This window comes from Neomonachus schauinslandi, chromosome 4 (assembly GCF_002201575.2).
Source record: "Neomonachus schauinslandi chromosome 4, ASM220157v2, whole genome shotgun sequence".
Taxonomy (NCBI): Eukaryota; Metazoa; Chordata; class Mammalia; order Carnivora; family Phocidae; genus Neomonachus; species Neomonachus schauinslandi.
Genome location: NC_058406.1, coordinates 40,808,442 through 40,834,739, shown reverse-complemented (window position 1 = coordinate 40,834,739; position 26,298 = coordinate 40,808,442). Strand labels below are relative to the sequence as shown.

The window sequence follows — 26,298 nt, the reverse complement described above, 5'->3', positions numbered from 1 at the left end:
ATGAAGACAAGAATGGAATCCAGAGGGGCGCCTGGGTGGCTCAGTTGGTTGGGCATCTACCTTGGGCTCAGGTCATGATCCCAGCGTCCTGGGATTGAGCCCCACATTGGGCTCCCTGTTCAGCAGGGAGCTTGCTTCTCCCTCTCCCTCTGCCTGCCTGTCTGCCTACTTAAATAAAATAAAATCTTAAAAAAAAAAAAAAAAGAATGGAATCCAGATATCTTGATCTCCATTTTAGTAATAAAAATTACAACATTTTAATACTTTCATAAATTCTGGTGTAATTATTTTATATTCCACTTAATTACATTTTACCAAGATGAATGTTATTACAATTCTATTGCTTATCAAGAATTGAATATAAGCTTTAAACTATGCTAGATAATTTTCCACCATTTTCTGTTAACTCCTTCTGTATTCAAGTATATTTTCATCTTGACCCATTCTTCTGTTAAGATGAATTTATTTCCCTTTCCCCACTAATTTTCCATCTGTATTCTGATGTGATCGCATTTTTTCTCATATACTTTAGAACTCTGTCCCATAAATTATATCCACTTTTTTATACCTCCCTCTCCAAACAGTCATTTTGTAACATGACTTTTCTGATTCCCTCTGCCATTCTTAGAAAAATTAAGCTCTCATTCTCAATGATCCTAAAGTATTTTGTTCATACTGCTAGTATAAATGAGGAGACATGCTGGAAGCAGTATGACTGAAAGAAAGAGTACTAGCTTGGGGCCCCTGGGTGGCTCCGTCAGTTAAGCATCCCACTCTTGGTTTCAGCTCAGGTTATGATCTCATTGGTCATGGGATCCAGCCCTGTGTCGGGCTCCACACTCAGTGGGGAGTCTGCTTGAGTTTCTCTCCCTCTGTCCCTCCTCTCACTCATGCTGTCACTTTCTCTTTCTCTCTTGCAGATAAATAAATAAATCTTAAAAAAAAAAAAAAGAGTATTAGCTTTAAAGCTGGCTCTAGCACTTTCAAGCTGTGAGATCCTAGGCATATTCCTTGACCACTCTGAGTCTCTGATTCTGAATCTACCAAATAGGAAAAAAATTAACAACCCATTCTACAAGAGTGTAATGAGGATTAAATGAGAATGAATTTGGGGCACTTGGGTGGCTCAGTCATTAAGTGTCTGCCCTTGGCTCAGGTCATGATCCCAGGGTCCTGGGATCGAGCCCCACGTCAGGCTCCCTGCTCAGCAGGAAGCCTGCTTCTCCCTCTCCCATTCCCCCTGCTTATGTTCCCTCTCTCAGTGTCTGTCTCTCGGTCAAATAAATAAAATCTTGAAAAAAAAAAATGAGAATGAATTTAAATCACATATAACTAGTTCTTAATACAATGTCTTATAATTTGTTGTGGGACGGTCTGTTTGTCTACTCAGATCAGTGGTTCACAATTTTTTTTAGGATTTTTTTTTTAAACTCCAGGAAATCCAGATATTGTTCTCCCAACTTACTGAAATCAGTGCCCTTAATTATAAACTCCATGAGGTCATAGATCACAGTTTTTGTATCTCTGAATCTCTAATACTTAGCCCAGAACCTTTCATATATTAGGTGCTTAATATATGCTTGTTAAAGAGTATTAAGCTGTAGATACTAAGAAGAGAAATTACTGGACATGCAAACTAAATTTATTTTTTCAATATTAAACATTATTTTATAAAATCCCATTGCTTGGGGTATGTTTCTAGCTACATTCCCAGTAAAATCTCATTAATAGCTAGAAAAAGTATACCTATGTTTATAAGCTCTTTTCTTCTGAGAAGCTCAAGGATTTTTACAGACCTTATCTCATCAATCCTTAGAACATCCCTGAGGTAACTGGAGGTGGAAAGGAAAAAAACAGAATATGAATCCATAATCCACATGAATCCATAAATTCCACTCAGCAAAACTCCCATCTAATTTTTCAGTTTATGTGCATTTTGCCACCATTTCCCTTCTAAATCCACCTAAGTTACCTATTTAATCATTACATCTGGATATGCTGATCTGGAGCAAAAGTGTTATTATTTGCTCAAGAGAGCAAAGTTTTCAGAAAGTGTTATACACACAGTAAGCAATACATAGAACAACATAAAAATGACAACTCTAACTCCTTAACAGAAAATTGACTGTTCAGGCTACTGACAGGTTTACTTTAGACTACAAGCTATTTAGGAATTAGACACATTATTTTCTTCAAATTTTAATAATCAGAGACCAGCAGCCCAATCATAGCTTTCACTTCCTTCTGATCCCCATCACTTGGTTCTTTTGTACCCTTATAGTAGCCCTTACTGACTACCCACCCAGGAACCATTCTCCTCCTTTTCCATATTAACAGAATCCCACTTCTGTTCAGGCAACATTGGGTTCAGCCCCAGGGGATGATCATGACTGATCTTCTGAGCCAATCCTAGCAATCCTGTTCCCCTCTGTCAATAATAGGTATAAAATTGGACCTGTGATCTAAAACCGGCCAATAAAGTGAAAGAAGTTGCTAGGGATTCCTCCCTCCCTGATGAGAGGGCAGCAAGAAGAACAGGCTCTTTTGCCCCCAACCAATTTCCCTGTACTTGAGAAGTTGCCAGCTTGAACTTGATGCTTAGAGCTGTGCCACTCTCTTGAGACCGCGAGTGGAAGACCAAGAAAACTTCAGTTATCCTGACTGTACCCAGACATAAGTGAGTCTCTATCTTCAGGCTTCCTGTTGTATGAAATGTTATTTTTGTCTACGTCACTGTTCCTTAAAGTTGAAAGCATCCTAATTAACAAACAAATAGACCAATAAAATCAGGCAAGAACGGAAGTACAGATTTAATTACTAAGCACTTACTATTACATCTGTAATCTCATTTAATCTTCACAAAAGCCCAATGAAAATTACTAATCTTTTCTATTTTGTTTTTATAAAAACAAAAGCTTAATAAAGTTATACAGTTAATAGTAAGAATGCTAAAATTGAAATCCATACCTGAAACCAAACTTTGCATTCTTTTTAAAAATATAAAATCCCCTTCCTCCTTATTTACAGTTCTTCATTAAAAAGATAAACCAGTAAGCTGATATGTTACTAGCAAGCAAAACTCAGGGAGAGCTGAGGAATATCCATTATTCTTATAACCTTGTCATAAGATCTATAGCCCTCAACTCTATTTTGTATCAAAGTAAATGGGGGGAAAGGCACCTGGCTGCGTAGCATAGTCAGTTAAATGTCTTGGTTTTGGCTCAGGTTGTGATCTCAGGGTCATGAGATCGAGCCCCGGGTCCGGCTCCACACTGAACATGGGAGTCTGCTTGGGACTCCCTCTCCCTCTAGCCCTCACCCCCCTTGAATAAATAAATAAATCTTAAAAAAAAAAATTACATGGGGAAAAAGACAAAAATATGTGTATATGTGTTTAGAAAGTTCCAGAATGTCTAGTAGAATGACCAAATTCCTACAGCAAAAACTAGGCTGGATTTCAAGTGTAATATTCAATTTCTCAAGAATTAAAAAGATATGAAGTCAATCGCAAGTATTTCTTAAATCAAAAAAATAACTTCCTTATTTTAAACTATTCCATTAACCAAGTATCTGTCAATACAGAAACCACAAAGTTAATACTTCCTCAATTTTCATCTGTTCATGGAAAATGATTCAGCTTAAATCTTGGCAACAAAAAAACTTATATAAACACTAAGATTCAGCAAGGTCATTTTTTATTTAGAAATTTACTAAAACTGGGTGTTCCAAGCTATTTATAATGTCATCTCAACCAGAAGTATGTTCACCTTATATTGCCTTTATTAATCTCTAATTGAGCTTAATAAAGTGGGCATGCTGTATTTCTGACTTGATACACTTACACAGCTTACCTTCCCACATGCTCTGCAATGATGCCTCCTTTTGGTGAATGTGAACCTGGCTTCACATTTCATGCAATTTGGAGCCTGAGAATCTGGTACCCATACAGGAGCCACCTCACCCAGAGTAGTAAATGGCTTTCTGGCAGAAATTCCAAACTGACCAGCTCTGAGATCATTATCTGGGCTTTCTGGAGCTAATGCAAGGCATGGTCTACTGGATATCCCCGACTCGTAGCTTTCTAAATGTTCCCCATTTGTATCAGCAATAGAGATGTTTCCCAAAGAGGCATTGCATACATTGGTTGCTGAGTTCTCCCCTAATTTTGCTTTCCCAAGAACATCATTTTTGTTTTTAACATTATTTCCACTATTTGTAGGAAGGTCATTTTGTAAATGATCAGACAATGGCTTTGGAATTTGAAGTTTAAGATTAGAAGGTTGCTTGGGTCTCGCACCACCAAAAGGAACACTGATAGATTGCAAGTTTGCTACTATCTTGGGTGAAGACTGCCCGAGCACTGATGGAACTTGGCTACAGAAACTGTGTAAATAATTTTTCTTCATTAGGTCACCGGTGCTGTTTAAAAGTAGTCCACTCCCTTCTGTGGCTTCATTTCCTCTCTGTTCATAAATATTTGAGTAGCATTCTGACTTGCTCTCTTCTATTTCTTTTTCTTCTGTTACTGAATCTTCTTTGGAGGGTAAAGTCTTTGGAACAAAACAAACAACTGGGCTCTGCATTCCATAGGAATCACAATTAGATAGAGAATTTGCTGCTGGTGTATCCATAGTGGAGAAATCACATCCTTCACTTTCATTCATGCAAGTTCCTTTTAAATCTAGACCTGCTTCTGCCATTCTATCACACTCTCCTCCACTATCATTGTAAATGTCCTTAGGCTGATTCATTGGCAGAAACTTCTCATTTTCTTTATTTATTTGGCTATCATTCATATCATTTAGTTTAGTCAATTTCCAATTCGTCATCTCCCGAGAGTCAGAGAAATGCTCTGTCATATTAAGAAGTTCTGTAGTGCCAAGAATTTCTTCATGTTCACAACCTTCCTTTTCATCAGCTCTAATGTCACTGGACACAAGACAATCTGAAAACTGTTCACAGTTATCCTCCCTTCCAGAACCATTAGGCATGTCTGTTTTGAGAAGCAAAGGTAAACCAGACTGGACAGATTCTTTAGTTGTTCTCTCCTCTGCTGGCTCTTTTTTCACCAAAATCCCTTCACTCAAGTGGGAAAAGGAGTTTGGACTCCCTAGATCTGTCCTAGCAGAGCTGGTTTTGCCAGTGAGAACCTCATCTGGTATATAGTTCTCTTGCTTTTTAGCAGCAGGACCTTCATCTGTTCCCTGGGATGAGATTATTGAATCAATTGTTAAACTTGTAATCACAGACAGGGATGGGTCTCTACCTGTATTTTCATCATCCTTTAATTGTGAAGTGGAACAGACACTGGCTAGATTATCAGATGAAGTAGAACACGTATGTTTAACAGAATCCCCCACTGCACTTGGTCTGTTCAACAGATCCATTTGTTTCTCTGAGTTCATATCTTTTTCAGTGGACCCATTTATACTAAAACTAAATTGATCAGTTTGTCTGTTTTCGTTATCCAGTGAACAACTAAAAGCATCCATGAGGGACTGACTATTATAATTATTACAATCCTGCAAATCACTTTGTAATGTCCTTTTATCACAATTATGCATAACGGCTACAACAAGAACATTCTTCTCATCTGGCAGACAAGCTAGATTTCCACATTTCTTCTCTCCCACTTCGACAGTACTACATTGATCATCTCGATTACAGTTCCTCTTAATTAACTGATCTTCTGCAACAGCATTTTCATCAATCCACATTGTGTTGATCTCTGGATTCAGACTACAGTCCTGTCCATTAGCACAATGGTCCTCTCCCTCTGTGGTCAGAGAAGCTGAATGAGCCAGAGAGAAAACTTTTAGTTGTGGCTGTGACTCATTAGAAACTGCAGGTTCATTCACACTGGCCAATGCAGGGTTAAATGACAGTCGGTGAGACGGGGGATCTAGAATCTTATTCCACTTGGTATCCAACAAAATAGGAGAAACTGTTTCATCTGAAAAAATAAATAATTGCAATAAGTTTGCTGGTGACACTGGAAAAGCTAGGACTCAGTTAATTAAACTACATTTGCAAATATTCTGAAAATAAAATATTGCCAGGATATCTAAAAACAGAATATTCCTAGAATATGAAGTTTCTAATTTTTAGCTAAGAATAAAAAAGTATTCTTAAGACTGTTCCTATATTACATGTCACCAAATGGTAATATCCCAGAACATTCCAAAAAACAAATCTAGTAACATAATTAAGATGGCACACAGGCTATACTTGGTGGTGTGGGAAGGGAGTAGCAATCAGAAAGACCTTCGATTGGTTGGGTACAACATAGGCTGGGCACTAATCTAAGCTAGAAAAAAATCAGGACAGTGATGAAGATGAAGTAATTGAGTGGGAAGGAAAACAAAGGAATTTTCTGTGGAGACAGAATGATCTATAATCTACAGGATGACTGGAATGTGGGTTACACTGATATATTTACTTGTCATAACTGGTACAGTTAAGATCTATATATTTTAATGTATGTAAATTTCATCTTAAAAAACGAAAAAAGGGCACTTGGGTGGCTCAGTCGGTTAAGAGTCTACCTTTGGCTCAGGTCATGATCCCAGGTTTCTGGGATCAAGCCCCGTGTCCTGCTCCCTACTCAGTGGGGAGTCTGCTTCTCCCTCTCCCTCTGCCCCTCCCCGCTGCTCGTGCTCTCTCTCTAATAAATAAAATCGTAAAGAAAAAAAAACTAAAAAAGTAACAAGCAGTGAGGAGTGGATGAAGATACAAATGAAACAAAACAGGCAACATGTTAACTGCTGTTGAAGCTGGGAAATCGGTATACCAGAATTTACTACACTATTCTGTTTTTTGTGTGTATTTGAAATTTGTCCATAATAAGCATTTTAAAGTTTGCTATAGTATGTGAAATTATACTAATAACTATATCACATTAATTAGGTTTATATTTATATAATTATCTGAGGATATTTGGCAGAAAAATATTCATTTATCTTATTAAATCAACCTACTTATATTCTATCAATAAGCATAATTTACTTTTTAAGAGATTATAACTATGATGATTATTTTCCCAAGTTATAGTGCCATATGTATATTTAGAGAAATAAGAAATAATACACTTACTGTCTTTCTTGCTGTCTTCTTACAGCAAATCTAATAATCATAGTCCTGAAATTATGCAGATATATTTTCCCCTCAATAGTAACATTAATCTTTAATGCCCCGTTAGCACCTTGTTCATATCTCTAGTTAAGCATTTACTACACTGTATTGCAATGGCTTCTACCTGACTTTTTCAGACAGAAACCATTTCTCTCCATCAATGTAAGTCCTGACTTTGCATTGTGCCTGGTATGTAGTAGGTACACAATAAATATATGCTAAGTGAGTATCTACCATAGTAAAAGCATTGTGCTTAAGGAGCATGAAGATTAAATGATAGCTCTGGCCTCCAAGAAGTACATAATCTAGTTGGAAAAATAAGAAACAGATATAGTACACATGAGTATCTAATTAGCAGTACAGGACAGCATAGTATTTGAAAACTATTATGTACAGAAAATAAATTCAGAGAAGAAAGATATTTTAGAGGCTGAGGTAGCAAGCTGGAATTCATAGAAGCAGGAAGAAACGGCTGGGCTTCAAAGACAATTTTATTTCAGTCTAGAAAAGAGGTCATTCTTAAGGGGGAACAAGTATAGTCCCAAACACAACAATCTGAGAGAGCAATAAGTAAATCAGTTTGGGTTGAAAAAAGAATTAGTGTAAGGAAGGAGTAAAAAGAACTGAAAGGGCATGATTGTAAAGGCCATAAAACATCAAAATGTGTAGAGAATGGTCTTGAATTCTCTGAGTGTTAAATCATGAGTTGCCCAAATTTGGGCTAGCAAAGACTTGAAATTTAATAACATATGCTTCCTTTAAAAAAAGAAATCATTATTTCCAAGATGGTTCATGGAAATAAAAAGGAAATGCTGCTTCTTACAAGAATATTTAATAATATTCAAACAAGAATGTTAGATCAGTTATTAAAAATGTCATTATTTAATCACCTACTACATGGGTATAATGTTAATTATCTAGTGTTATCACAGTTTGTATGTGGTATATTTTTCATTTAAAGAAGGAAATTAACACAAAATGAAAAATCACTTTATTTAAAATATACTTGAAAAGATACCAGGCTAGAGGTGGTAGTTTTAATGCAACTAGTACTAAGATTTTTAAAAAATAGTTCAAAACAAATAAACAACATAGTTCCAAACAAGAATCTGGCTTCTGAAGTTCTTCTCCTTCTAAAGGAATTATTTTTTTATAAGCGAATGCTGTATTTTTGAACTAAAAGACAATTTTTACTGATACAACAAAAATATATTCAAAATCAACTATATACGAAGTACCCTACTAGAATCTACAGAAGTCATAAAGAGAATGATGTAATGAACTAACAGTTTTATTCGAGTCAATGGTATTCTAGAATTATACTATTCAAGTGATTAGGTATCTCATAATAAGTAACTGTGATACACAGAGGGCCAAACCAAAGAAAGGACTGAGAAATTATCTGTATAAATGATTGAAATTGAGAGGAAAATATCCCTTCCACCTTGGTATGTAGATCCAATAAAATCCCAAATGATTAATTTCACATTTACATGAATTCTATGGCTATGGAGTAGCTTTGGGTCATCAGTGGTAAAACATGAGAATAGCAGGCTATTCCATGTATCCTTCCTTCTCCCTTTTCCTTCCTTACTCCCATAATTCTATATAAGGCTTACTCTATCACAGACCCAAAGCAACAACATTAAAATTAATCTCTCTTCTCAACTACTATCCAAGAACAACCTGAATCACTGGATATAATAAAGGTTTGGAGACCATTTCTAAAATCATGGACTTCAGACGGAAATACATCACTTTGTAAACTTGTTACATTCCATTTCCCCCTTAGAAATAGAGAATATCAAAGGGCACTTGAGTAGCTCAGTTGGTTAAACATGTCTGCCTTCGGCTCAGGTCATGATCTCAGGGTCCTGGGATCGAGCCCCATCTTGGGCTCCCTGCTTCTCTCTCTCCCTCTGCTCTTCCCCACCTCTCCCCCCAGCCAACTCTGTGCTCTCTCAAATAAATAAATCTCAAAAAAAAAACCAAAACAGAGAATATCAGGGTAGGAGGGATCTAATTAATTATGGCTTATCCATTTAAATCATACTGAGAGAAATTTAAGCAAAAAGTTTTCCTAAATGAAGTGAATCTTAGGCAGACATTTTATCTAACCATCTTGGCAGTAACTTAAAACTATAAATCTTTTAAAATTAGGTTTAAAATGTATCTTTATTGGTCAATCAATAGGCAACAAGTTATTTTTCTTAGTTTAGGAAATACAATCACACATTCTAAAGCTTTTCTTGACCATAAATTGGTTGTATAAAGAAAGTTCAGGCTCTAGTATTATACTGCCTGGATATTAATCATTCTGCCACTTATTAGCCAACTAACTTTGGGGAAATTGCTTAATCTCTCTGTGCCTCTCATCTATAAAATGTAGGTAAGATCGACTTTCATCGGATTATTTTAAAGATTAAATAATACAGTCCATGTAAATGCTTTAGCATAGTATCTGGCACATAGTGCTAAAAAATGTTAGTTCTTGGGGTGCCCAGGTGGCTCAGTTGTTAAGTGTCTGCCTTTGGCTCAGGTCATGATCTCAGGGTCCTGGGATTGAGCCCCACATCAGGCTCCCAGCTCTGCAGGAAGCCTGCTTCACTTCTCCCTCTCCCACTCCCCCTGCTTGTGTTCCTTCTTTCGCTGTCTCTCTCTCTCTCTGTCAAACAAATAAATAAAATAATAACTGTTAGTTCTTCCTCTGGGTATTAAAATACTATTATCATTAAGTTATTAAGTCATTCTATTTTTTTAAAGTGTTGCATCCTCTTATAATCCCACATTCTCCATATCATTAATGTATTCAAATAGATTCACCAAAATAAATTCTCACCTTCGTTTTGTTCAAATTCATCCAATACCTTGTCCAGGTTGTAAGCTTCTGCTTGGAAGTAATTCTCCATCGGTGAGGAAACACCACTCAAGAGACTTGTTTAAACCTAGAAAGTAGATCAAATTTGTATTACACTTTCAATTACTTAAATTTAATTTATAGACGTTACAACTGATAACAGAAATACAAATGATCATGAGACTACTATGAATAATTATACACTAAATAATTGGAAAACCTAAAGGAAATGATTAAATTCCTAGACAAATACAACTTACCAAGAGTGAATCACGAAGAAATAGAAAATCTGAACAGACCAACTACTAATAAGAAGATTGAATCAGTAATTAAAAACCACTCAACAAAGAAAAGTCTAGGACCAGTTGGCTTCACTGATGAATTCTATAAAACATTAAAAAAAAGAACTGGGGCGCCTGTGTGGCTCAGCTGATTAAGCGTCTGCCTTCAGCTCTGGTCATGATCCCAGGCACCGCATCAGGCTCCCTGCTCAGCAGGAAGTCTGCTTCTCCCTCTCCCTCTGACCCTACCCCCTGGCTTATGCTCTTGCTCACTTTCTCTCTCTCAAATGAATAAATAAAAAATCTTAAGGAAAAAAAAGAATTAATAGTAATGCTTCTTAAAATCTTCCAAACAATAAAAGAAGGGGGAACACTTCTGAACTCATTTTACAAAGCCAGCATTACTCTGATACCAAAACCAGGTAAGGACACTACAAGAAAGGAAAATTACAGACCAATATTCCTGATGAGTATAGATACAAAAATCCAAAACCAAAATATCAGCAAACCAGATTCAGTAATACATTAAAAAGATCATATACCATGATCAAGTGGGATTTACTATAGGGATGCAAGGATGGTTCAACATCTGTAAATCAATGTAGTACCATATTAACAAAATGAAGGATAAATCATATGATCATCTCAATAGTGCAGAAAACGCATTTAACAAAATTCAACACACATTTATGATAGAAATCCTCAACTAAGTGGGTAGAGAACACACCTCAACATAATAAAGGCCATCTATGACAAGCCCACAGCTAACATCATACTCAGCAGTGAAAACCTAAAAGCTTTTCCTCTAAGATCAAGAACAAGACTAGGATACTCACTCTCACCACTTATATTCAACATAATACTGGAATTCCTAGCAAAAGCAACTAGAAAGAAAAAGAAAAGGCATCTGAATCAGAAAAGAAGAAGTAAAACTATCTGCACTTGCAGGTGACATGATATTATATATAGAACACCCTAAAGACTCCACACACACACACACACATACACACACACACACACAAAACCTGTTAGAATAAACGAATTCAATAACATTGCAAGATTAAGTCAACACACAAGGGGTGCTTGGCTGACTCAGTCAGTAGAGCATGCAGCTCTTGTTCTCTGGTTTGTGAGTTAAGCCCCAAGTATGGCAAAGAGTTTTAAATTTTTTTAATTAAAATTAAGTAATTAAGTTTAATTAAGATTTAAATTTAAAAAAATTTTTTTAAAGTGAACACACAAAAATCAGCTGGGTTTCTATACACTAACACCAAATTATCAGAAAGAGAAATTAAGGGCGCCTGGGTGGCTCAGTTGGTTAAGCGACTGCCTTCGGCTCAGGTCATGATCCTGGAGTCCCGGGATCGAGTCCCACATCGGGCTCCCTGCTCGGCGAGGAGCCTGCTTCTCTCTCTGACCCTCCCCCCTCTCATGTACTCTCTCTCATTCTCGCTCTCTCAAATAAATAAATAAAATCTTTAAAAAAAAAAAAAAAAAAGAAAGAGAAATTAAGCAAACAATATCATTTACGATTGCATCAAAAAGAATAAAATTCCTAGGAATAAACTTAACCAAGGAGGTGAAAGATCTGTACTCTGAAGACACTGATGAAATAATTGGAAAACACAGAGAGACAGAAAGATATTCTGGGTTCATGGATTAGAAGAATCAATATTGGGCGCCTGGGTGGCTCAGTTGGTTAAGCGACTGCCTTCAGCTCAGGTCATGATCCTGGAGTCCCTGGATCGAGTCCCGCATTGGGCTCCCTGCTCGGCAGGGAGTCTGCTTCTCCCTCTGACCCTCCCCCCTCTCATGTGCTCTCTCTCTCATTCTCTCTCTCTCAAATAAATAAATAAAATCTTAAAAAAAAAAAAAAAGAAGAAGAATCAATATTGTTAAAATGTTCATACTACCCAAAACAATCTACAGATTCAATGCAATCCCTATCAAAATTCCAATGGCATTTTTCATAAAAACTTTTAAAAATCCAATAATTTGTATGGATCCACAAAAGATCCTGAATAGCCAAAGCAGCCTTGAGAAAGAATAAAGCTGGAACCATCATAATTCTTGATTTCAAACCATATTACAAAGCTATAGTAATCAAAACAGTATGGTATTGGCATAAAAACAGACCCATCAATCAATGGAACAGAAAAGAGATCCCAGAAATAAAACAACACACATATGGTCAATTAATTTATGACAAAGGAGCCAACAATATATAAGAAAGGATAATTTCTTCAATAACAGTGTTGGTGAAGCTGGACCGGCACATGCAAAAGAATGAAACCATACACCTATCTTATACCATACACAAAGATCAACTTAACACAAAGGTCAACTTTATTCAACATGGATTAAGGACTTGAACATAAGACCTGAAACCATAAGGCAGTAATTAGCTCTTTGACATTGGTCTTAGAGAGGAGTTTTTGTATTTGACTCTAAAAGCAAAGGCAAGAAAAGCAAAAATAAACAGGTGGAACTACATCAAACTAAAAAGCTTCTGCACAGCTGAGGAAACCATCACCAAAATGAAAAGCAACCTACTGAATGGGAGAAAATATTTGCAAATCATATATCCAATAAGGGTTAATATCCAAAATATATTCAGAACGCATACAACTTGGCTGCAAAAAACTCCAAACAATCCAATTAAAAAACACACAGACAGCCAACAGACACATGAAAAGATGCTCAACATGACTAATCACCAGAGAAATGCAAATGAAAACCACAAACACACCTGTTAGAATGGCTAGTATCAAAAAGATAAGAAATAACAAGTGTTGGTGAGGACATAGAGAAAAAGGGACCCTTGTACCCTGTTGGTGGGAATGCAAACTGTATGAAAAAAGAGTATGGAGGTTCCTCAAAAAATTAAATATAGAACTACCACATGATTCAGCAATTCCTCTGCTAGGTATTTATTTTAAAAAATGAAAATACAGGGGCACCTGGGTGGCTCAGTCATTAAGCGTCTGCCTTCGGCTCAGGTCATGGTCCCAGGGTCCTGGGATCGAGGCCCACATAGGGCTCCCTGCTCAGAGGGAAGTCTGCTTCTCCCTCTCCCATTCCCCCTGCTTGTGTTCCCTCTCTCGCTGTGTCTCTCTCTGTCAAGTAATAAAATCTTTAAAAAAAAGAAATGAGAGTGCCTGGGTGGCTCAGTTGGTTAAGCGACTGCCTTCAGCTCAGGTCATGATCCTGGAGTCCCAGGATCAAGTCCCGCATCAGGCTCCCTGCTCAGCAGGGAGTCTGCTTCTCCCTCTGACCCTCCCCCCTCTCATGTGCTCTCTCTCTCTCTCATTCTCTCTCTCAAATAAATAAAAATCTTTAAAATAAATAAATAAAAATTAAAAATAAATAAAAATAAAAAAAGAAACGAAAATACACATACCACAACTATGTGTGAAGTGATCGACATTAACTAAACTTATTGTGGTAATTATTACCAATATATACATATATCAAATCATTATGTTGTTCACCTTACACTAATACAATGTTATTTGTCAATTATATCTCAATAAAATGGAAAAAAGTGAAAAATACATATAGATTTATGCATAAAAAATATTTATATAATTTATAAATCTTAAATATATAAGAATAAAATCTCTTATAAATCTATTCAGACCATGGTACACTATAAAATTTATCATCCCACTAGACGTATTCTAAGATCTTTAAGCTAATAAAGTCTAGAAACCTGTAAGCTGACAATAATCAAAATATAATTACAGAAGACAAACCTGGTGCATTTGAATAGGATATGTTTCAAAAGATAAAGTCCAGATGTCGAGAGAGAAATCATTTCCTTGAGATAAAACTACATTTCTATTTGAAAAGAAAGCTTTTATTTTATTTATTTATTTTTAAAGATTTTATTTATTTATTTGACAGAGAGTGAGAGAGCACAAGCAGGGGAAGCAGCAGGCAAAGGGACAGGGAGAAGCAGGCTCCCCGCTGAACAGAGAGCCCGACGCAGGACTTGATCCTAGGACCCTGGGATCATGACCTGAACTGAAGGCAGCCGTTCAACTGACTGAGCCACCCAGGTGCCCCGAAAAGAAAGCTTTTAAAGAATTGTTCCCAAATGGAACAAGAAAGTTCAAGCAAGCATGGGGATGCGGGATATCAGTTCCAAAATGTTAACAATGATTCTGATTTGGTCATTCTTTTTAATAGATTCTTTTTGAAATAATCTCCACACCTGACATTGCGCTCAAACTCAACACCCAGAGATCAAGTCGAACGCTTTACTGAGCCAGGCAAACACCCCTTGGTTTTTCTTTTTAAACCTCTTTTTTTCAAGCACCATTTCTAAGTCTTTCTTGGTGTTAATTCAGCTAAAAGCATTCTGTGGGCACATATACTAGGTGTGTCACCCACTTAACAAAATGCCAAGAGCATATAGTAGTTGTTCAGTAAATACTATCCCATTTTTTCCCCTCTATTATAATGATCCCCATACTTATCTATCTCCTTAATTTCTCAAAATGTTCTTCCCAAACTGAAAATTCTGTTTGGCTTCTTACTGGCATACAGGGAGGCAGATCGAGGGGAGATAATATCACAATTCCCCTAAAATGTCTGAGTAAGGAAAACGTAAGAAGAGGGAAAATAAGGGACACCTGGGTGGCTCAGTCGTTAAGCGTCTGCCTTCGGCTCAGGTCATGATCCCAGGGTCCTGGGATCGAGTCCTGCATCGGGCTCCCTGCTCCTTGGGAGCCTGCTTCTCCCTCTGCCTCTGCCTCTCTCTCTCTCTCTGTCTCTCATGAATAAATAAATAAAATCTTGAAAAAAAAAAAAGAGGGAAAATAAAAAATGTACTATCCTGCTATCACAAAATTTAAGGTAAATACAAAATGTGGTGAATTTTCTTTGACTTACAGTGTTTCTCCTCTGAGACATATAAAAGTGTGAATATTATTTCTTTCATTTTACCTATTTAAAAAGAAAAGCTCAGGGGACTTTATGGATTTATTCAAGTATTTCCTCATGATTATTCATTCAATCAACTTTTATTTATTGATTGGCTCCTGTTAAATAATTTAAATTTAGGTAGACAAATAGGCTGCATAATAATCCCTTAATAGTTTTTCTTAAATCTATCTTTTATGTATCATGATTTATAGTTCAAAATCATGTTCATATACATGCCATTTTATTTTGATAAAAACTGCATATTTAAACTTTCTAATGCTAAGAGCATGAATGAAATTTCTCACAACACACAATCTAGCACATTTAATATACACCTACAATACTCAGCATTTCATAGTCATTATATATAAAATATTAATAAATAATTGGATCCAACATATTTATTGTGCATCTACTGTGTGCAGGGTATTTTTTTTTTTAGATTTTTATTTATTTATTATTGAGAGAGAGAGAGAATGATGGAGAGAGAGCATGAGACGGAGGAGGGTCAGAGGGAGAAGCAGGCTCCCTGCTCAGCAGGGAGCCCAATGCGGGACTCGATCCTGGGACTCCAGGATCGTGTGCAGGGTATTATAATCAGTTGAATTCTCAGATATCATCCGTAACATCAGAAGCTTATAACTTAATTAATGGTAAACAATGCTAAATAAGAAAATTAATATAATAAATGATTTTAAGAACAACACAGTACAAGAGACACAAAGTACTACTTGATTAATTTGTCGATTGAAATTAACAGATAAGTGCTACAGAGTAAGTACTATAAAAGTTCAAGAAATGGGCAGGACCACCATCTGGATGGTCAAGGAAGGCTTTATTTATGGATTTGAGCTGGGTCCAGAAGGAGGGAAAAATTCTAACAGATATTCCAGATGGCAAGATATAGAAGTGAAATTTCAAACAGGGAGAGACATACAAGGAGTTACCTAGGGTGGGCAATTATTGAGGGATCAGTGAAACTGGATCAAGAATTTATTTATATAGTTAACATTAGGACACAGTTGGAAAGGTAGATAGGCATCATATTATGCAAGCCTTGGAATGCCAGTCTGAGAAAGGTATTGTATTACTTTAAGCAATGGGAAGCCCTATAGCACATTCACATAAATCTTATTGCAGTATATTGTTATAATTGTTCATTTTATTATTAGTTACTGCTGTTAATCTCTTACTTTGTCTAAACGAGAAATTAAACTTTATCATAGGTATGTATGTATAGGAAAAAACAGTAATATATAGGTTTTGGTACTATCCATAATTTTAGGCACCACTGGGAGTCTTGGAACATATCCCCAATAAGTAAGCAGGGACTATTGTATAAACAGCTGGTCAAGAAGCTGTACTGAACTCCGATGATAATTAATGATTCAGGCCAGCATCAAAAATGAATGCTAAAGCCTTTAGATAAATGGCTATTGGCGAAGAAAATACTCACAGTGTCTCAAAGCAGTAGTCCACAGATAATTAATCACAAAGGAGAAAATATATGTTTATAGAAAAAAGTAAAAAATCACTACCTAAACCAAATGATCAAACTTAGCATCACCAATTGTTTAACAATAGTTAAATATAGTTTAACATGTTAAAAAGTTTAACATGATGCATCCCTTGATGTGATGCAATGAGAAGTTTAAGACATTACCAACATAGTATTCTCGCCAAAAATGTTTAACCTTAATTGAATCCTGAAGAAACAATTTGACAAATCTAGAATGTAAGGCATTCCATTAAGACAACTGTTCTGAACTTTCCAAAAAATTCAGTGTTATAAAAACCATCATTCCAGGGATGCCTGGGTGGCTCAGTTGGTTAAGCATCTGCCTTTGGCTCAGGTCATGATCCCACGGTCCTGGGATTGAGTCCCACATGGGGCTCCTTGCTCAGTCGGGAGCCTGCTTCTCCCTCTGCCTGCTCTGCCTGTTCTGCCTGCAGCTCTCCCTGCTTCTGCTCTCTTTCTCTGACAAATAAATAAATAAAACCTTAAAAAAAAAAAAAAAGAAAACACCATCACTCCAAATTAAAAGAGACTAAAGAGATTAAATAACCAAATGCCATGCACGAACACTGATGGGGTCCTAGATCAAGAAAACACACACATAGGGGCGCCTGGGTGGCTCAGTCGGTTAAGCGTCTGCCTTCGGCTCAGGTCATGATCCCGGGGTCCTGGGATCGAGCCCCGCATCGGGCTCCTTGCTCTGCGGGAAGCCTGCTTCTCCCTCTCCCTCTGCTGTTCCCCCTGCTTGTGTTCCCTCTCTCTCTCTCTCTCTCTGTCAAATAAATAAATAAAATCTTTAAAAAAAAAAAGAAAACACACACATATATGTACACAGCCAAAAATCACATTTAGAGGACAATCCAAGAAATCTGGACTATATATTGGGTGAAACAATATTAATCTTTTTCTTAGATGTGATAATGGTATTTTGATTTTGTAGGAGAATGTCCTTACTCTTCAGAAATATCTGCTCAACTATTTAGGAAAGAAGTATTGTATTATCTGTATTTTTTTTTTTAAAGATTTTATTTATTTGACAGAGAGAGACAGCGAGAGAGGGAACACAAGCAGGGGGAGTGGGAGAGGGAGAAGCAGGCTTCCCGCTGAGCAGGAGCCAGATGCGGGGCTTGATTCCAGGACCCTGGGATCATGACCTGAGCCGAAGGCAGATGCTTAATGACTGAGCCACCCAGGTGCCCCATGTATTATCTGTATTTAACTTTCAAATGATTCAGAAAAAGAAAAGTATATGAACGTGTGTATGAGTGTGGGGGAGGGGAGGAAAAAGAGAAGGAGGGAGAGAGGAAGAGAGGTGTTCAAAAAAGAAGCAAAATGGTAAAAACTGATGAATCTAGGTAAAGGATATATGGGTCTTTATTGTATTATTTTTCAATTTTTCTACAGGCTTAAAATTTTTCAAAAGAAAAACAGAATACTGAGCTGGTGGTAGGAAGCATTCCTTTTCACTCTGAATATAGAAATTCTAGAAAAAATAGATTATTTTAAAATAGTTTATACAAATTCAAAAGCAAGAAAGGGAAATATACATAAACCAAGAAGCAAGCAAGCCACAGCAATGAGTGAAAACTCAAGGATGTCAGTCCACAGGGGTTACAAAACTAGACAGCAACAGACCTAGGATTCAGAAGCTAGCAGGGAGGATGGGAATTACTGGCTGCAAACTTAACAGAAGCTTCTGCAGTGGAAGGGGCCATACTGGGCTCTCTGAATAAAGCCAGGGGCTGGGAAAAAAACTATCCCAAGTGGCTCCAAGACTCAGTAATGGAACAGGATGGAACAGAATGCCAATAAAATCAACTTTCAGAAATTAGAATTCCTACCCTGCCCCTCACTCATGATTAGGAATGATATTAAGTCTTTCTATTCCTGACTATAATATGGTTTATCTCTATGCTTACTCAGCTCTTCCTGTGACTTGTAATAATAATGTTTTTAATTTTAAAAAGTCATTAAATATGAGAAAGCAGGGAGAGGAGAGTGCACGTGACTATGAAGAAAAAATACAAGGAAGATCTCTTCGGTGATAGAATTGTGTTATAGCTTGAACTGCAATGGTGGTTACACAAATCTACATGTGACAAATGGGAGAGATACACATTCATGAATATGCTCACAGCAGCTTTATTCATAACAGCCAAAAGGTGCTAACAACTAAATATCTATCAATTGATGAATGGATAAATAAAATGTCAATTTCCTGGTTTTTATGTTTTCTATAGTTAATGCAAGATGTAACCAATGAGAAAAACTGGGTAAATGAAGGGTACACAGGAACTCTTTATACTACTTTTACAACTTCCTGGGGGTCTATAATTACTACAAAATAAAAAGTTGAAAAAAAAAATAATAAAAGGGAAAAAGTTATGAAAAATTCAGTAGACATGGGAGCAGGATGAAGAGAGCATCTGTGTAAGGGGGAGTCAGAGCCCAAGTGTGGTAAAATAGATGTCCTTGTGTTACAGTGGCCCAATATAAGGTGTCAAAGACCCAGCAGGGTGAGGAAGCCGTCTGTGCACAAGGACAGTGCAGCATGGGGTGTCAGAGCCCAAGAGAGGTGAGGAGGGCATCCACATGAAGGGGATGGTCTGGCTTGGGGATGAGAAGAGTCCACATGCAGGAGGGGTGAGGAGGAGATGTAAGAGTGCAGTACAGAGCCTGAGCAGGATGAGAAGGGCCAGGGGAAGGAGAAGGTGATAGGAGATCGGTTTACATGTAGAGATGGATCAAATTAAGTGACTACATGAAGGGCAACAGGAGCAAGGTTTCTCACTGTTAGAGAAGAGAGTTAAATGCACAAAAGGTGAAAAACCAGAAAGAACCCCGCAGTGTTGGTTTGGAATTCGAGATTAGTATGAACTCATAGACTTCAAGGAACACGGACACTTACAGCAACAGATACAGATGTAAATGTGTGTGTGTCTGCGCACAATAGATATAGATGTAAATGTGTGTGTCTGCACACACACACACAGGTATATTTTCTAGCTCTGTGCCCAGGATCTTGGAGCAGCAAAACTCCATCTCTACTTCAAGTAGCAAAGAGCATATACCTCACACCAGATTTGTTCCTAAGTATTGTTATCCACTGAAAGGAAGCAGGGCTCCACGGGGAAATGGCCAATTCCACAGCTGGAGTAGAAAAAATACAAGAGCTTTGATGAGGATGTAGGGAAATGTGAGCTCTCACACATTACTAAAGTAAAATGATGTTGCAACTTTGGGAAACAATTTGGCAGTTCCTCAAAAAGTTAAACAGTGTTACCTTATGGCATAGCTATTCCACTCCTAGGTTTATACCCAAGAGAAATGAAAATATATTCACACAAAAACTCATCCCCAAATGCTCAAAGCAACATCATTCACAACAGCCAAAAGGTGGAAACAACCCAAATATATATCAACTGATAAATGGATGAATAAAGTGTGGGATGGTATATCAACAAAGTGGGATATTATAGGGCAATAAAAATAGATGATGACATACTGCTGTATACTACAACATGAATAAATTTTGGATATACTAAGGTAAAGAAGCAGACACAAAAAGCTATATATGATTCCATTTGTATGGACTATCCAGAATAGGCAAATCCACAGAAACAGAAAATTAATTCATGATTGTCAGGTGCTGGGGGGAACTGGGAGGGAAACAGGAAGTGACTACTAATGGATATAAGATTTCTTTTTGGGATGGTAAAAATGTTCTGGAACTACACAGTGGTGATGACTGCAGAGCTCTGTAAATATATAAAAACCATTGGACTCTACACACTTTAAAAGAATGAATTTTATGGTATGTGAACTATATTTCAATTTAAAAAAAAACAATCTTGGGTATCTTGTGCGCTGGAAAGCAAGTATATGCTCCAAGAATGGTGGGCACATGTCAAAAGGACAAAGAAACCAGCCTGAAGGAGTTCCCACAGGCTAAATAAGAAAATCAAAATAAATAAAGATAGCAATGGATTATAGCCCACTGAATAAAAAAGAGAACCATGAGTCTTTGCAATATGAATGAATGAGTCCCAAGTATGATGAGGAAGGGATATTTACATAGCTTCAAAGTTCCTCTCCACAAAAATACTAATTACCAAAGCAAAAAAAGAGTAACTTGAGCAGCAAAGCCTGGCAGACACCACCTTACACAAGTATCAAAGTGAGCATCATCAGTAATGTGACAAATGGAAATCTGTGCTCTTTGATAGGCTGCAATGAAAAGGACACAGCAATGTCAATATTGGGAGAAGTGAGGTAGGGGGTGGGGGCAGTCGGGGGGTTATGGAAACGACCTTTAATTTCTGCTCCATTTTGCTATGAACCTAAAACTGCTCTAAAAAAATAAAATGTATTAATTAAAAACAAAAATAGCACCACTTCTGTGATATTCCCGCAAAAATGCATAACCTGAATCTAGTCAGGAGGAAACATCAGACAAACCAAAACTAAGGAACATTCTACAAAATAACTGGTCTGCAATCTTCAAAAGCGACAAGGTCAAAAGAGTCAAAGACTGCAGAACTGTTCCAAATGGAAGGAGACTACAGAAACATGACAACTAAATGCAACACGTGATTCTAAACTAGATCCTCTTGATATAGAGGACATTATTTGTACATCTGGCAAAACTTGAATAAGATCTGAGAATTAGATGGTAGTAATGAATCAAAATTAATTTCCTGATTTTGATGAATGTATTGTGGTTATGTAGGAGAATGTCCTTGTTTGCCAGAAACACAGTTTCAAAGGGGATGGGGCATGCAGCAGCTAGCAACTTATTCTCAAATGGTTCAGAGAAAAAAAGTTCTTTGTACTTGTGACTTTTCTATAAGCTTGAGATAGTTTAAATTTTTTTAAATGCACCAAAAGTGTCTATCATATTTTAAATTTCCAGAGCACTTTCTTTTTCTAATGATTTTTACAGCATCTTATTTCATGAATATAATTTCTTCTCTTACCTGCCTGATGCAATTACTAATTACCTATTGTTTTTTGGGTTTTTTCCCTCAAACTTTCTTCTATTTCCAGTATTATTTCCTTCAAGTTCATCTTTTGTACTTTTGCTGTCTTTCTCATTGGATGCTTTCCCCAAATGCCTATTTATTGAATAAATGGAACTACTAAAAGCCAACTGCAAGATCTGCATACTTGGCTTCTCAACCAGGAGGCTTCCACTGCATGTTGATCAGGTAGGAACACAGCTATCTCATGGGGAGACCTCTCAATGCCAGTATAGATAAGTCTTTTCTTTAGACTCCGGAGAGGACTCATATAATCTTCTACAAGGGAGGAAAAAGATATAATACCAGACAATTACCTTCTGAAAGAAAAGTAGAGGAAGGAGTGAGGGGAAGGGTCTCACTTTTCAATATAAAGGATTTCCCTTAATCCCTCGGCTTTCCTATGGTGCCTCATCCCTGATTTGTTATGTTTAGTGTCCCCAAGTCTTGAGCATCTTCAGTTTCATCTTCCAAAGAATAACCTGTGGTCTCCTGAGGACTTGGGAGAGGGGCAGTCTTCTCACTGCATAAGCTGGGTCTCCCAGAGGATTTAAATCCTATGTCAGGATTCATTTTTAAATTAATTAATTAATTTTAAGTAGGCTCCACACCTAATGTGGGGCTTGAACTCACGATCCTGAGATCAGAAGTCATATGCTCTACCAACTGAGCCAGGCAGGTGCCCCTTATGTCAGGATTCTTTACTTGTCTTCTTATAAAAGCATCCAACTCTTATTCAAAATAGAAGTTACTAAATATTATACCTGTATAGCTCAAAAAAGACATATAATTACTTAATTTAGTACAGCTCCTTCCTGAGGACCTCTTCATTTGTTGTTGGGCTTCTAGACCTCTTCTTTTTTATTCTATTGATGAGAGTCCTTTTGGACACTCTCTTGAATCTCAGTCTTAGGGGGTCCCACTTTTAAAGCACTGATCTGATTGCTCCTTTTTGTTTTCTTCACTGGTACTTCCTCTTTATGCTATCTACTAATTACAATGAACATGTGTATATCCATGTACCAAACATTACTGAGCATCTACTATGTTCCAGGCACTGTCCTAGTCATTAGATTACAATGACAAATAAGACAATGTCCCTGACCTAACAGTGCCTAATGTCTCATAGGGGAGATGGATGAGTAAACTTAAAATATAAAACACTGTGTCAACTGATATATGCACTGAGTGCTACAAAGCCAAGGAAGAGGTGAAGCTAAATCAGACTGAGGCGGGGGTGTATTTCTGAGCTACTATGACAAATATTCTAATAACTGATTACCCCTTATTATTTACTATTTATTATTGTTGATAGTTTTTGCAGTGGGTTGAAAACTTCCTAAAGAGGTAATTAATGCCTGAAGAATAAGATTTTGCCCAGTAAAGGCAGAAAAGGGCACTCCCTTCACACACCCTCACATGAGGTAGCTAGGGTACAAGAAATACTCTTCCAGCTGCAGGCCCAAACGTTTTGATGGGGAAGGCACTACTGAGTGCCACTCCACTCCACTCTCAACTAAAGAGAGAAAGAGCTCAGTCTCCTATCACACACTGTCAGGCTCATCCCTCTATCCTCAAAGCTTAAGAACTCAACCAGAGTATGCAACATGCCATTAGTGAATGGCATAATCAGTTTCTGAAACTAATCTCACCCACATACCCTCCACCCCCACCACCATTTTCTACCCCTTCGGTAACTGTAAGCCCTGAAAGAAATCACATGATTCCTAGTCAGGAAAAAAAAAAAATCAATGATTCCTGCTCTACAAGAATTAGTAAAATACTTCCAATTTTCTGCTGGAAATTACTGCTCTTCACAATTAGTCTAAAAATACAAAGTAAAATAATTTAATTAAATCTATATTTCTGATTCCCTGCCCCCAAATTAGCTTTAATTGTTTAACTCTTACATGATGACTAAGAAATAGAAATAAGATTAATTGGATTTTTTTTCTCTTAACAATATTGTTCAAATCCATGTTCTTTTTCATGCTGAAATTACCTTTCTATCCTCAAAGTGGAAGTTGACTCCAAAAGGAAAAAGCCAAGCACTGGCAGGAGAAATTAGAATTTTTGACATAATTCAACAGTTATTTAAAAATACCCTTTGCTCTGGATTTAAGTCTTTTTTTAAAACCACACTCCTGATTTAACAAGAGACAATGTTAAAAATGAAGCCAGCAGCATACATACATGAGCATTATTTTCTATAGACTTAGTTGTTTTCTTAAATTCAATCTCTAATAGAAACAGAACACTGGTTTTCTTACCTTTTTCCCTTTACACACGTGATAAGGAACAGACCTCCCTGTGCTTACTCATGATGCTTGCCGCACCACCAGCCAGTCCTGCTGATTCAGTATGCTCTGTTTGATCCTAAAGAAAAAAAAAACACATTGCTCATTACATTTGCTAAAGCAGTAAGTCCTACTTTTCTTCATATAAACCTATCATAGCCAAACAAATGAAAGCTATGGGCTTAAATAATAAATTACATCTTCAGAATCAAAGACCTGGCCAGCATGAAATGTAGCAGACACATTTTATTGTGTAAGAAGGCCAAAAGTTAAACATTTCAATAACAGTTAAGAATTTTTTAACATTTCTTATTTTCTTTTTTTTTTTAAAGATTTTATTTATTTATTCAACAGAAAGAGTGAGAGAGTACAAGCAGGGGGAGCAGTAGAGGGAAAGGGAGAAGCAGACTTCCCGCTGAGCAGGAAGCCTGACATGGGGCTCGATCCCAGGACCCTGGGATCATGACCAGAGCTGAAGGCAGATGCTTAACCATCTGAGACACCCAAACGCCCCTAACATTTCTTATTTTCAATGGAAAATACGAAGTGAAACATCAAAGGCAGGCACTTTCTTCCCAATGGTTTTAACTATGTTAATTCACAAAAATACCACTTATTTTGTATTACAATAGGCCCTCCAAGAATCCAAAGCTAGTAAAACTGCTACTTCACTAGAATGTGGGATTTTTTTTTTTCCTGTCCACCCGCCATACAGAATCCTTAAACTGAGATTCAGAGGCTTCCCGTTGAGATTTTTATTGCCAAACAACCGTTTTTCCTCCAAATGGAATCTTTTATGATTCCAGTCCTCTTCCACTGTTTAGAAGCAATGGATCTATTAGCCCAATATTAACCTTTACTGTCAGGGGTATGCAAAAAAACAAAGCTGCCAAAGCTTCCTCAAATGTTATTTCCTTCTTCTGAATATATGACAATATCCATGAAGTTACAGTAGTCCAATTTAAATACCTCTGAAGCTGCTCAGAGATAACCTGAAACTCTTTAAGAGCCTAATTTAGCCTTGAACAAGATTAGTAATTGTAATCAGAATAAAATAAGAATGTCACATTATCTTGGTGCCTGCGTGGCTCGGTTGGTTGGGCAACTGCCTTCGGCTCAGGTCATGATCCTGGAGTCCCGGGATCGAGTCCCACATCAGGCTCCCTGCTCAGCGGGGAGTCTGTTTCTCCCTCTGACCCTCCCCCCTCTCATGTGCGCTCCCTCTCTCATGCTTTCTCAAATAAATAAACAAATCTTAAAAAAAAAAAATCTCACATTATCCATATAAAATACCTAACATATAATCACAGCATTTTCAGAACAGGAAAGTATCTTAGATATGATCTAATGAACATCACTTAATTTTAAAGATAATAGGCACTAAAATAAATTTTCCTGGCATTATTGCAAATATAATTCACTATCTGATGTGAAAATGATGTACTTACTAAAAAATAAGAGAATAAGGAAAAAGCTAAAATTCAAGTTTCCAGAGACCAATAAAAAATATGGAAGGGGGGCACCTGGGTGGGTCAGTCATTAAGAGTCTGCCTTTGGCTCAGGTCATGATCCCAGGGTCCTGGGATCGAGCCCCGAATCGGGCTCCGCATCGGGCTCCCTGCTCGGCGGGAAGCCTGCTTCTCCCTCTCCCACTCCCCCTGCTTGTGTTCCCTCTCGTGCTGTCTCTCTCTCTGGCAAATAAATAAATAAAATCTTTAAAAAAAAAATATGGAATGGGGCGCCTGGGTGGCTCGGATGGTTAAGCGTCTGCCTTCGGCTCAGGTCATGATCTCAGGGTCCTGGGATCGAGTCCCGCATCGGGGTCCCTGCTCCTTAGGAGTCTGCTTCTCCCTCTGCCTCTCTCTCTCTCTCTCTCTGTCATGAATAAATAAATAAAATCTTTAAAAAAAAATATGGAATGAAAATCACTGGTGAAAGATTTTCCTATCTTGAGAACTTGAAAAAAATATGTATTTGTTACATTTTCTAAATGAGAGGTGCTGTTGATACCAAGAAACAGGCTTACATCTACCAAATAAGGAATTAATCATATCAGAAATAGGAAATGGCTATATGAGGTAGAAGTACCAAGGTCAAAATGAATAAGGCAAAAGTAAGGTCCTCACCTCTAATTAAACTATTTAACTGAAGATTTTTTTTAATAAATAAAATTAATCTACAGATTCAAAGTCAAATCCTGTATGTCTGTATCTATTTTGATGTATGAGGCAAGTCCAATAATATTATGTAACTGTCTCAAACATCACAG

At 37.2% G+C, this 26,298-nt stretch overlaps 1 protein-coding gene across 3 annotated transcripts in view; it reads right to left on the bottom strand.

Annotated features, from left to right (window-relative positions):
* ZFYVE9 (zinc finger FYVE-type containing 9) overlaps positions 1-10,063 on the bottom strand; it is a 116,190-nt gene extending 106,127 nt beyond the window's left edge. For 2 of the 3 annotated variants that reach the window (XM_021684311.1, XM_021684312.1), the window contains exons 1-2: positions 9,971-10,063; positions 3,852-5,953 (exon numbers count right to left, since the gene is read on the bottom strand). In XM_021684311.1, the coding sequence (XP_021539986.1) occupies positions 3,852-5,953; positions 9,971-10,040 (2,172 nt within the window). In that variant the 5' untranslated portion in view covers positions 10,041-10,063. Of the gene's footprint in view, positions 1-3,842; positions 5,954-9,970 lie in introns of those variants that run through there. The other variant, XM_021684313.1, reaches the window with a different exon arrangement.
* Between the last annotated feature and the right edge of the window lie 16,235 nt (positions 10,064-26,298).